The sequence below is a fragment of the Canis aureus genome, chromosome 38 (genome assembly GCF_053574225.1).
Source record: "Canis aureus isolate CA01 chromosome 38, VMU_Caureus_v.1.0, whole genome shotgun sequence".
NCBI classification, from domain to species: domain Eukaryota; kingdom Metazoa; phylum Chordata; class Mammalia; order Carnivora; family Canidae; genus Canis; species Canis aureus.
Window position 1 is genome coordinate 12,298,729 of NC_135648.1, and position 12,586 is coordinate 12,311,314.

Consider the following 12,586-nt stretch of genomic DNA (forward strand, 5'->3'; position numbering starts at 1 on the left):
ATGTCCTTAAGGAAATGTTTTACTATGTTTTTCTGTGATGAAACTATATTGTTTGCCCATGAAATATATGCTATATATCTGTTTTCCCAGAATGAGGAATTTAAGCCATTATTGATATTGTGTAATGTTTCAAAGTTGTGATTCTTCTTTTTTAAAAATATGAATAGCTTTTCATAACTTCACATTTCTTTCATCAACAGTTTTACTCCATATTCCCATGGTAATGTCACATTTAGCATCCTAACACCTGGACCAAATCATCGTCCTGGCTACAACGACTTTTATAATACCCCATCTCTTCAAGAGTTTGTAAAAGCCACACAAATAAGAATTCATTTTCATGGACAGTACTATACAACTGAGACTCCTGTCAGCCTCAGGCACAGTTACTATGCAGTTGACGAAATCACCATCACGGGGAGGTAATGTTCATTACCAAGGTTTGATTGAAGGATGCTTTTCACTATGAGTTTGTTTCCAACAAGATTTTTGTCATACTTATTTAAAAATACGTTAAGATTTAGAGCAAGCCAGATTCCAAACTTGACATTTTGAAATGGTTTCCTACTCTACAAATTTTTGAAAAGATTGGTATGCTATTCTTTTCTGTATGTAAGACCACGTGGTTATGGAAACAATTTTCAAAAGCTGTTGGGTCTAGAAGGCATAATACCCTGAATCTGGCTTAGAAATAACTTACCAAGTATTTTGCTTTTTTTCTGGAATATTATTTTCACATATTCTTGAAATCAGAGAGAAGGAGCTAGATTTCAAGTTACAACTATATTATCAGCTAGTTTGTAAGTATAGGGCTTGGTCTCCCCGAGTTCACAATTCACAATTTTATGGGAGATATTTGTTTTCTAGGAAGAAAAATCGAATATTGCCTAAATAATTATAAATATCTGACCATAATTGAGAACATGGCTCACAGTATTTCAAAATATGGATACCTGGAGAGCAACATACTCTCTGGTATGGAAATGGTACATACATAGGTTATATTTAGAATCAAGTTGTGCTAGAAGAGTGATATGCACTGTAAATAAAGTACATCTTTAAAAACCAGAATACCAAACTATAAGTGCTATTTGTTTAGTAATGGCATGATGTAAATAGTAATACTGTTAAATATTCATCATCTAATTTTGTAGAAAAAAAACAAATAATTGAAATATATTAATTTCATTCTGCAGTTTATTCTAAACTTTATTGTTTAATTGTGTATAACAGCTTTAGTAAATGCCTTCCCTGGCAAATTTGCCACATAGCTGATATAGGTGAAAACAAATTCCCTTCCCAGAGAAGCTTGAAAATTACCTTCTAAGAACAATGTGGTTTGGATATGGATGATGTTTATCCAATACTTTAGGAATAATAAAAAACTTTCATGAACATTCATGTGATAAAAGAGATTGAATTTTGTGTTAACATACTTGTCTCCCTTGTTGGATCCACACAGTGGATATATTCACAGGCCCTTAAATATATTCACAGTTGCGTTGACTTAGGAGTTGTCTGATGGTCTGTTTATAGATGTCAGTGCTATGGTCATGCTGATAAGTGTGACACAAGCAGCCAGCCCTATCGATGCCTCTGCTCTCTGGAAAGCTTCACCCAGGGACGTCACGTGAGTTCTCTGTTTGATGCATGAAAATCTAAAAAGAAGCGGGGGAAGGGAATGGAGAGGGTTGGTGAAATGGTGACTATAAATTCTTTGAATTTAATTTTGGTCTACCCTATGGGTATGAATAGAAATGAATTGATATGAGCCTGAAATGTCAATTATTTCAGGAAATTTTTGGTAGGAAAAAATCCATCAAAAAGATGAAAATATCACTTTAAAAAATAAACTGTATCAGAAAAATAACAACTAAGAGCAAACCTTAAACCAAAGGGTTTTATTTTACTTTTCTGTCTTTGTTTCATCAGCATTTTCATGTTTTACTAAACAATTCTTAAGGGGTCTGGATAGAATGGCATTAAAAATAAGGGTCTGAATCCTGCAACTAATGGATATTTACACATAGATATCTATGCAGCATAAGTGTCTTTTGGTGCAGAGATCTTTTTGAATTTGCATTGATTAAGTTGAATTCATTTCTTGATATCAGTAGTTTTAATTAATTTGAAAATCTATAGTAAAATGACTCAAAGTATGTTACTTTCATTTGTCTATGATGGCCAGGGGAAGTTTCATAGATGAAGTAGAGGTTTAGCTACAATTTTAGGAAAAGGGGGTAAATGGAAAAGAAATTGAGAGATATTGGTAAAAATATCTAGCATCAACATCAGTAACAGCTGATAGGAAAGCAAGTACAGCGGCAGGAACGATCATACCAGTAATAAAAAATAAATGGTATGGAGTCCTCATTGAGTGATGTTTGAGGTAGTTAGTATCAATTTGGAAAAAAAAAAAAGTTGAAGCCCTACTTCATGGCATGTATAGAAAATCCAAGACTTCAATGTAAAAACAATTGTAAATCTATTAAAATAACAATTAAAATAATATTTCTAAGTCTAAAGCTAGGGACTTTATAAGCAAAGCAAATACAAGTAGAAACAAACATATTAGGAGCCATGAAAGAAATTATTGACGTATTTTGTCATAAACACATTTAAAATTCTTTACAGTGTAAGGACTAATTTATTGCATGAACTTGATTGATTCATTCTTACTCAGCCATAACTGTGTGTTTAATTTTTTCCAACTTTTTTCTTGCTTTTAAATTTAAAATGACATTTATTATATTTTTCCTAGTGTCTTCTTCCTTTGATTCTTTTAAATGCATATTTCTCTTTCCTTGCAATCAGTGATTTCTTTTATTAACCTCACAGTGTAGCACCGTCTCATAGATTCCCTACTTGACTTTCCTCCTAAACGTTGCCCTGTACGTGTGTTTAATTAGTCACTTCACTTTTCTCTGTCGTTTGTTTTAGGATATCATGGAACATCTTGTTTTTTTTTTAAAACCATCTGCCAAGTTTTTAGCAAACTCCATTTCTGCCTTCTGAGATTCTTAATCTCATCTAATTTGTTTCCAGTGACAACATGAGTGCATATAGTTCAGTAGCAAGAATATTATCTACAATGCAGACTTCTTCTAGCACATTTAGGATGTAGTCCTGGCCCTTAGTTTCAACTCAGTCTTTGATTTGGTTACAGCTTTCTTTCTTTCTATGTGCTCAAGCCAAAACTTTCATGTTCTAATTCAGATGTTCCTTTGAACTTATTCTCCAGATCATTGCTTTATATTGCTGATCTTTTAATTTATATGTTTAGTCTTCACCACTGGTTGATAATTGCTTTGAAAGAAGGAATCATTTACTTTTTCTTTTTCTTTTTTTTTGATTTCTAACAGCTAGAGGCTTTGAATTTGGTTTGATTAGAGTATCATGAGAAAAAAAATCTTTTTAAAAAGCATTGATTTTAGTATGTTTGATTGTGTGGCTTATCATATTGTCCCAGAAAGGAAATTAATTGGATGAACTTGATTGATTCACTCTTTATTCAGCCATAATTGTGTGTTTAAGTTTTTGCCAGTTTGATTTGTTCTTGATTTTAAAGTTAAAGTGGCATTTATTCTATTTTTCCTAGCGTCTTCTCCTTTTGATTCTTTAAAATGGACGCTTCGCTTTCCTGGAAATTAGTGGTATCTTTTATTAACCTTACCTCCCCTTCCCAAACTCACCAAGAACTCAGTTAAAAAACACTATGGGGTGGGGATGCCTGGGTGGCTCAGTGGTTGAGCGTCTGCCTAAGGCTCAGGGCGTGATCTTGGAGTCCTGGGATAGAGTCCACAGCGGTCTCCCTGTGTGGAACCTACTTCTCCTCCCTCTGCTATGTCTCTGCCTCTCTCTCTCTCTCTGTGTGTCTCTTGTGAATAAATAAATAAAATCTTTAAAAAAAAAAACACTCTGCGATGGATTTAGTAAGGCCCCTCGATCTGAATCTATGTAGTATATTCAAATTAAGGACTGGGTAATGCTTTCATATATTATTTTCAGAGCTTCTCATGCTTTATTTTGACTAGTTTGCTTTCATTTCCTCTTCCCCCGCCCCTGTATCCCTTTTTCTTTTGATAGCCCATCCCATTTTTCCCCTTTCTCTCTCTTTAATTGCTCACAGATGAGTGATTGATATTTTATGATTCTTGAATGATTTCATGCTTCCCCTTAAAAATAGAGCCATTAAATGAATCAAGGCTCATGATTGGTTTCAGAAGTCAAGTTGGGATTTTCAGACTTGGTCTCAGGTGGTGACTATTGAATTATGAACTAGCAAAATAATTAACTATAATTTAGGTTGAGAATACATTTTAATGCTTCTTATTTAGACATTAAATGCCTTTTAGAAACAAAGGTAAAAAGTTGACTTTTCTGTTATTTTCTTCCTGGACATATTTTGATAATTTATGAATTTAGCCATAAATAAAAAAGCAACAAATATCATTCACTTAGCAAAGTTTGGCAAATGTAGCTGAAGGGAAAAAGTCAATAGACTGTTAAGTTGAATGATTTCTCTGTCCTATGATATTTTCAATAATGTGTTGAAAATGAGAAATGATTTTGTAAAGCATTCGTAAGTATGACATTTTCTTATTGTTATCATTCGAAGTATTTTAATACATGTGAGACATATCTGAAAAAGGTGTCTTACAATAATTTGAAAATATGCTTATTCAAATGCTTTCCACATTGTTCTACTTTTTAAAATAATAAGTTTTCATATAAGCCATCCATTTCCTATTGGAACCAATGTTCTTTTTAAAGATCTGGACTTAATCCAAAAAGAATGTCTTCAATTTCACAGTATTATGCTAACCATTAATAATATTACTCAATAAACAGGGCTTTTGTGAATTATATTACAGCCATTTGGCAAACAGATGAAAACGTAAGCCTTGAGAATATGCCAGTTCTTGGCAATTGGCAGTCCTATATGAAAGTGTTTTTAGCAGAAGTGAAAATGAATGAAGTTGGGAGAAAGGAGTGGAATGGTAAATTCAGAAGCAAGTTGTTATACATTAGCCATTCCAAGGAATTTTCTATATGAAGCCTTCTTCAGTTGTTTCTAAAGTTGATGTCACAAACTGGTGGTCCACAGGTGGGAACACTGTTTAAATAGTTTGTTATTCTTCTTCTTCTTTCCCTCTTCCTCTTCCTCCTTTACCTCTGGCCTCTCTTACAGAAAATAATCCAACACGATGCCTATGTTTCCTCATACAGCCTAACTCAAGGTAACAATTACCCTCTTTGGAACACTATCACACTTTGGTTTGCTACCATATTCACTACTATCCATAACCTTATATCTGGGTGAACTCACTTATGTTAATACCTGGCCCTCTTCATAGATTAAGACTTACGCTAGTAGTTAAAACACATGATTAATTATTTAGGGAATAGCCAGACTGACTAATTCATCTAATTTGTAACTCCATTGGTAAATCCTATTTCTTTTGTTGATTCATAAAGTTAAAAACTAACCAAAAAAAAAAAAAAAAACAACAACAACAAGAAAAACTATTACCAAAGAACCCACTGATCCTGAGATAAACTTCAAGGTACACTTACTTTTGTCTTAAATATTTCATTGTATTTTGCAATACTTAAAACATCTACCTTGGGGAGGCTCAATGATTCTCCTCAGTGCTACTGCCTAGGAATGCTGACATACTGTGTAAGGCTTTGTAAGGCAGTTGTAAGGCTTGAATGTATGGTGTATACTATAAATGATAATTGCATATTTCATTAATAGAGAATGATTTTAGAGTATTTGTGACATTACCTCTCTAGAAATGACTAAAACAGTGAATAATTTACTAGTTCCATTTTAGGATTAACCTAGAGCAAAACAAACCCCAAAAGACTATATACTATTAACTTTAAAGCAGAATTGAATGTTTCAAAGCAGAATTCAGGATTACATGGCATTTAACTCTTTGCGAATCATTTGATAAGAAACACATACACTCTTTTTAAATAATTACTTTTTGGATAACAGATAATCACTGTTACTTGTACATGTATTTTATAATTTAAGTGAATTTTTACTTTGAGATAATTGTAAATTCATGTATGATTGTAAGAAATAATACAGATTCCTTGTACCCTTTACTCAATTTCAACTATAATAACATTTTGCAAAACTAGTGACTTTTTCTTTTTAAGCAACTTTCCTGAAATGATTTTCATATAATAAAATATACTCAGTTAAAAATAAAAACATAAAATAAATTTATCCATTTAAAAATATTAGCAAATGCAATTTGCTATATTTTGCTATATTCGTGTGATCACTTCCATATTAAAGATGTGGAATGTTTTTCTCTCTCCAAATATTCTCTTGTGCTCCTCTATAGTCAATGCCTCCCCTCCAACCCTCAATCCTAGGAAACCATTGATCTGCTTTCTATTACTATAGATTGTTTTGCCTATTCTAAAACTCCATATCGTGGAATTATTCAACATGCATTATTTTGGTACATAGATTTCTAAAATCTACCCCACCCCATTACTCCTCTCACTTTTTTAAAGATCATTTCCTAACCACTTGTGCTATTAGCTTTATTGAAATAATGTATCTCTTACCTGCTCAAGAATTCCATTATAACTATTAAAAAAATATGCTTCAAGTCTTAGATACAGAATAGAACCTAGGAATTGGAAGCTTAGATGTGTATATTATGTCAACTAATATGGTTGCATAGTTACCATATTCTCATTACTCCTCCTCTTCTCTTTACCTGTTCTAAGAATTCAAATGTTGATAGAATCTAGCTTTAGGAATGTGTTATCAGTTGAAACTAGCATCCTTATGGTTTTTCATTTTCTTTTAATAGTTATGTTCATCTTTCAGGGGCTCTTGGCTAAGAGTGATGCAATCATCAGTGCCTCCGCCAAGCCCCAGCACTTTGTTGGCTACTTAGCTATTCTTTCATCATTTTGTGACATCATTACCTGCAAGGGTGGCCAAGCATTCACAGAGCAATTTATTAGTAACCATGAATTCTTCTCTTATTCTTTGGCTCTGATTTGTGACCCTTTTATAGCATTAATCATGGCTTTTATGAATTAACTACAATCAAGCTATCAGTATGCATTTTTGTTAGTATTATAAATAGCAGAGCCAGCTTAAAACATTTTATATAATAAGCCTTCCTACCATTCAATAATTTGAATGGTGCCAACATCACACTCTACAATGCTTATTATGTAAATGAATATTTCCTGTTATTTTAGAAAGTGTGTTCTGTTAGAGCACTAAAGTCCAAAAGTATGAGTCATCATGACTAACTAGACTCATATTTTTATTACACATCGAGCTTTCCCAGTAATGTTTTTTGTTTGCTCACAGAAAGATCTTATCCTAATGTATTTCATTTTATACTCTAATCTTGTAAATACTAATGAATTAATTTTTTAAATGTAACTAGCATTCAGACATTTTATATTATAGAATCTACATCAGATGTACATTTAGAGAGTCAAGGCCTCAAACTTAATTTCCTCTTTGGCATATGGTGATATTATTATTATTAATCCTTATATTAGTTATTCCATGTTCATAGACAGGAAGACTCAATATTGTCAAGATGTCTGTTCTTCCTGTCTTGATCTATAGCTTCAATGTAATCCCAATCAAAATATCAGAAAGTTATTTTGTGGATATCAATAGGCTATTTCTAAAGTTTATGTGAGAAGCACAAGACACAGAATAGTCAAGACAATGTTGAAAGACAAGAACAAAGTCAGACTACTGCCACTACCTGACCTCCAGACATATCAACAAAGCTACAGTAATTATAACAATGTGGTCTTGGCAGAAATAAAAACAAATAGATCAGTGAAATGGAATAGAAATAGACCCACATAAGTATAGTAAACAGTAATGTAAACTGTCAAGTGGGTGATAATGATGTGTCAATTTAGGTTTATCAGTTTATAACAGTATACTACTCTGGTGCCAGATGTTGAAAGTTGGGGATTCTGTGGTGCAGGAGGTATATGGGAACTCTGTATTGCTCTCTCAATTTTTCTGTCAGTTTGAAAATGCTTTAAAAATTATAGTTTATTGAAAAAGTAGCATTTAAGACCTACAGTGATAATTACATTTAAAGAGATCAAAGGCTCTTGAATTATTCCTTGTTTTAGAGAGACAGAGCACAAGCGTGGGGAAGGACAGAGGCAGAAGGGGAGAAAGAATCCTCAGCAGACTCCCTGTTGAGCATGCAGCCCAATTTAGGGCTCAAAGTGAGCTCCATTCCAGGACCCTGAGATCATGACCTGAGCCAAAATCAAGAGCCAGCTGCTTGACTGACTGGACCACCCAGGAACCCCAAAAGTCCTTGTGTTATTCTTAAAGAGTGTGAAATATTTTCAAATTTTAACATAAGCAACATTTTTTATTTAAGAATAATACAGCAAAAGAGATGAAATATAGTTTATAACTTCCCCAAAATATAGAGAATAAAAAGGAAACATCCTTTTTGTTATAAAATAAGGCAAAAAGGAGAGGGAAATAAAAAAGTAAAGTATATAGAAAATATAAAATCCAAATATGTCAATAATCATAACAAATATAAATGTGTTAAACTTGTCAGTTAGAACTAAGTGCTGTCATAAACACAAAAATATAATATCCACGGTTGTTGGAGCATATCCTGCATTAATGGGAGAGGGTACCTCAGGCACAAATTTTGAGAAGGCATTATTAATCAAGATAAGTAATACTTAAATATAATACTAAAAAAAGCAAAATAATACTAAAATCTGAGAGGAATAATATATAAAAATCTTATTTTATTTTTAAAGATTTTACTTATTTATTCATGAGAGACACAAAGAGAGAGAGAGATAGAGAGAGAGACATAGACATAGGCAGAGAGAGAAGGAGGCTCCATGCTGGGAACCTGATGTGGGACTCTCCAGGATCACGCCCTGGGCTGATGCCTTGGGCGGAAGATGGTGCTAAACCGCTGAGCCACATAGGCTGCTCATATATAAACATTTTAAATAAAAAAGCTGTTTGTTTTGTAAGTCTTTGTTACTTAGCAACGAGAACTGTTTCCAGTCAGCCACAGTTCCCGCCTAGCAGTTCTGGAAGGTTATCCTGTATCTGCTTCATAGGAAGGTTGACAGTGGTTTAGAAACAGATTGGTCAAGGTGAAGAGTTATATATAGCTATACTTTTTGATTATAGAGGGTTTATTAACTTTCTCCACTTGGTTCCTAATACAGGAGGATATTTTATAGATATATATAGGGTACATATTTTTCTTTTGGCCTCAGGTTCCAATATGGCTCATCGTGGCACTGATGTTGAGATGGTAAGACATATGCCTAAAACACAAGCACACATAAAATTTAAAAATGTAAAAGCTGCTTAAGCTGTATAGTGTTAAGTAAAATAGATTTTAAGCAAAAAATTTTATTAGGGATAAGGTGCTTTACTATATAATGGTAAATGATATAATTCTAAACTTACATGCATCTTATAACATAGATTCAAAAGTATAAAGCAAAATTTGACATGACTAGAAGAAATTGACAAATCCAACATCAATATAGAATATTTTGATACATCTTATTTGGTAATTAATCAAACAGGCAGTTAAAAAATTAAAATCCTTAATAAGGGACACTGGGTGGCTCAGCAGTTGAGCATCTGCCTTCAGCCCAGGGCGTGATCCTGGAGACCTGGGATCGAGTCCCACGTCAGGCTCCCTGCATGGAGCCTGCTTTTCTCTGTGCTTGTGTCTTTGCCTCTCTCTCTCTCTCTCTCTCTCTCTCTGTGTTTCTCATGAATAAATAAATAAAATATTTTTAAAAATAAAAAAATAAAATCCTTAATAATTGAGAATTGAACTAATTTGAAGCTTGATCTAATAGTCTTATATTCAACAATTAAAAAATACACATTCTTGTCAAGATCACAGGGAAAATTTATGAACATCGAGCACATACTAGTCAATGGTCTCAACAAATTATATAGAATTTGTAATCACAACACATTGTAAGCATTAATAGTTCTAAGTAAATGAATGCATCCAGTCATTTCACTATTATCCAAATGAGTCAAGATAAGTAGAAGTAGATGGAAAAAAACTCCAATTAAAATTATGAGCCTTTTACTAATCCAACAAAATTTTATTGAGTACTCATTTTCTAAGCAGTAGGTTTACATCCTGGGCAAAACACAGTTATTCCTCTTCTTTAAGAGTTTACATTCTCTTGGGGGTTGGTAGTGGTGGTGGGGGAGGCAGAGAAGTAAAATAAGGAAGTTAAATATATAGTATTCTAGGATTTTTTCTGAAGGCATAATGCTTTATTTTGAACTCTGTCATTAGAATGAATTGCCAGAATGCAAACTCAAACAAGGATAGTACAAAAAAGAAAATTTAAGATTATTCTCCCATGTAAACAAAGGCAAAGATTTTCAAATGATGAGTGAAATCTAGTTTTTTATAAAAATAATAATATATAGCAACCAAATTGGGTTTCTCCCAGGAATACAAGTGAAATTTAATATTAACACTATTAATGTAATTCACATTAACTCAAGAAAGGAAAAATATGATCATTTCAATAGACGTGGAAAAAAGCTGTTGATAAAATATTTAACACCCACAAAAACAAGTATTGTTAGAGCACCCTCAATTGAAGAAGATCCTCTTAATCTGATAAAGAACATCTATAGTTTTCTAGTATCAACAGTGCATCTAATGGTAAATCCATTGAAGTCTTTTCTTCAAAATAAGAATAAGACAAGGATGTCTATTATTCTGCATTTTATTGGAGGATCTAGCCAGCTCAATACGATAAGAAAAAGAAATAAACACCTAAAAATTAGAAGGGAAGAACCGAGCTGTCAAAATCTGGAGATAATTAAATCAGAGAGTGTAAAAAATTCCACAAATTATTAAATATTAAGGGGAGTTCAGTAAGGTGGCTAGATATAGGATGGAAACATGAAAATAATTGTCTTCTATATGTCAGAATAACAAACAGGAAACTTAATTTAAAAATAATTCTCAACAAAAATATAGTATATCTTTACAACTTCTGAATACAAGAAGCAAAAACTATAAAAGAAGAAACTAATAACTTGTGGCTACATTATAATTAGAAACTTCTTCATATAAAGCTATCATTCAAAAAAAAAAAGAAAAAGAAAAGCTGCAGATTAGCAGATTAGATTGGCAACAGAAAACATATGACAAAGGGAACTTTTAAATCAGACTACTCAAAATGGACCAAGAAAATTAAACCAGGTAATTTGCAGAAGAGCCTAGAAATGACAACCCAAATGTATGGCAACCCAGACATATGAAAACACCTGAAATTTTACTGGTTATTGGTAAAATAATTATAATTATGAGATAACATTTTATTCTCATGAGGTTGGCAAAGATTCAAGAAATTTGAAAGTTTCAGTTGCTGGCAAGAGTGTAGATTACAGCTCATCTACCACTGATAGGAAGGTACCACCACTTTTGGAAAACAATCTGCAAATATTTAAATGGGTATTTATAGCAGTGGATCTGAATGAATGACTATTACATCAACATGACTAAACTCTCAAACAATTGAATACAAAAAGCTTGTAGAATAATATATGCCGTATACCATTATGTGAAATTTAAAAACACACGAAACAATACTGTAAGTAATACATAAATTTAAAGGGTAAATATGAAGAAAAGCATGTGAATGAATATTACTAAGTTCAGAGTGGAATGTATATTATGGTGTTTTAAATCAGGTGGCGAATAAAAGAACACAATTGTTTGCTTTTTATTATTTATAAATTTTGCAGTCCTAAATATTTTAATATAAATTTCTAAAACATTATAATATGATTTATTAATCCATCAGGAACATATCATCTATGTTAAGTATTCATGCTACTGCTAAAAACAGAGTGGAGGTGACTCTCTTTGGCATGGAATAATTGTTAGAAAATTCATGATTACTGTGTACCTTTATAGTTCTAAGGTGAAGATTGATCATTTGCTAGCTTCATTCAACAAATATTTATGAAATGCCTTCTATGTGTAGAACATTATGCTACAGTACAGCCATAACATCTTGATTACAGATGCAAGTATTTGAAAATATTGAAGGACTTTCATTTGTGAAAGTCAGAAAAGATTTCCTGGCAGACACTAATTACTATAATAAATGGAGATGACTGTGGTGCAAGCAAATTATTCAGACCAACAATTTATAATTAATAGATAATATAAACATCATTGACATTTTAAATCTTGAAAAAATTTAAATGTTGCTGTACTAATGAAGGGATTTTTAAAATTCACTAATCTGATATTCAAGCTTAACATTAGATAAAATTTCCAATATAAAATGGCTTTCTATCTAAATGGTAATTCAGATGAATTTTTGTGTCCACTCATTAAGTGTAGAGAAACCCTAAGAACTAAAAGACATAATGGTGGGGTGCCTGGGTTAAGCATCCTGACTCTTGGTTTTTGTTCAGGTTATGATCTCCAGATCATGAGATTGGCTTGGCTTGGCCACCATTTAGAAACTGGAAGAAACCATAAAGTCCTCCTTCTCTACT

The 12,586-nt window shown here is 32.5% G+C and overlaps 1 protein-coding gene across 1 annotated transcript in view; it reads left to right on the forward strand.

The window, feature by feature from the left end:
• Window positions 1-12,586, forward strand: part of USH2A (usherin) — a 693,391-nt gene that overhangs the window by 69,887 nt on the left and 610,918 nt on the right. The window contains exons 7-8 of the mRNA XM_077886665.1: window positions 201-422; window positions 1,537-1,630. Coding sequence (XP_077742791.1) covers window positions 201-422; window positions 1,537-1,630 — 316 coding nt within the window. The remainder of the gene's footprint in view (window positions 1-200; window positions 423-1,536; window positions 1,631-12,586) is intronic.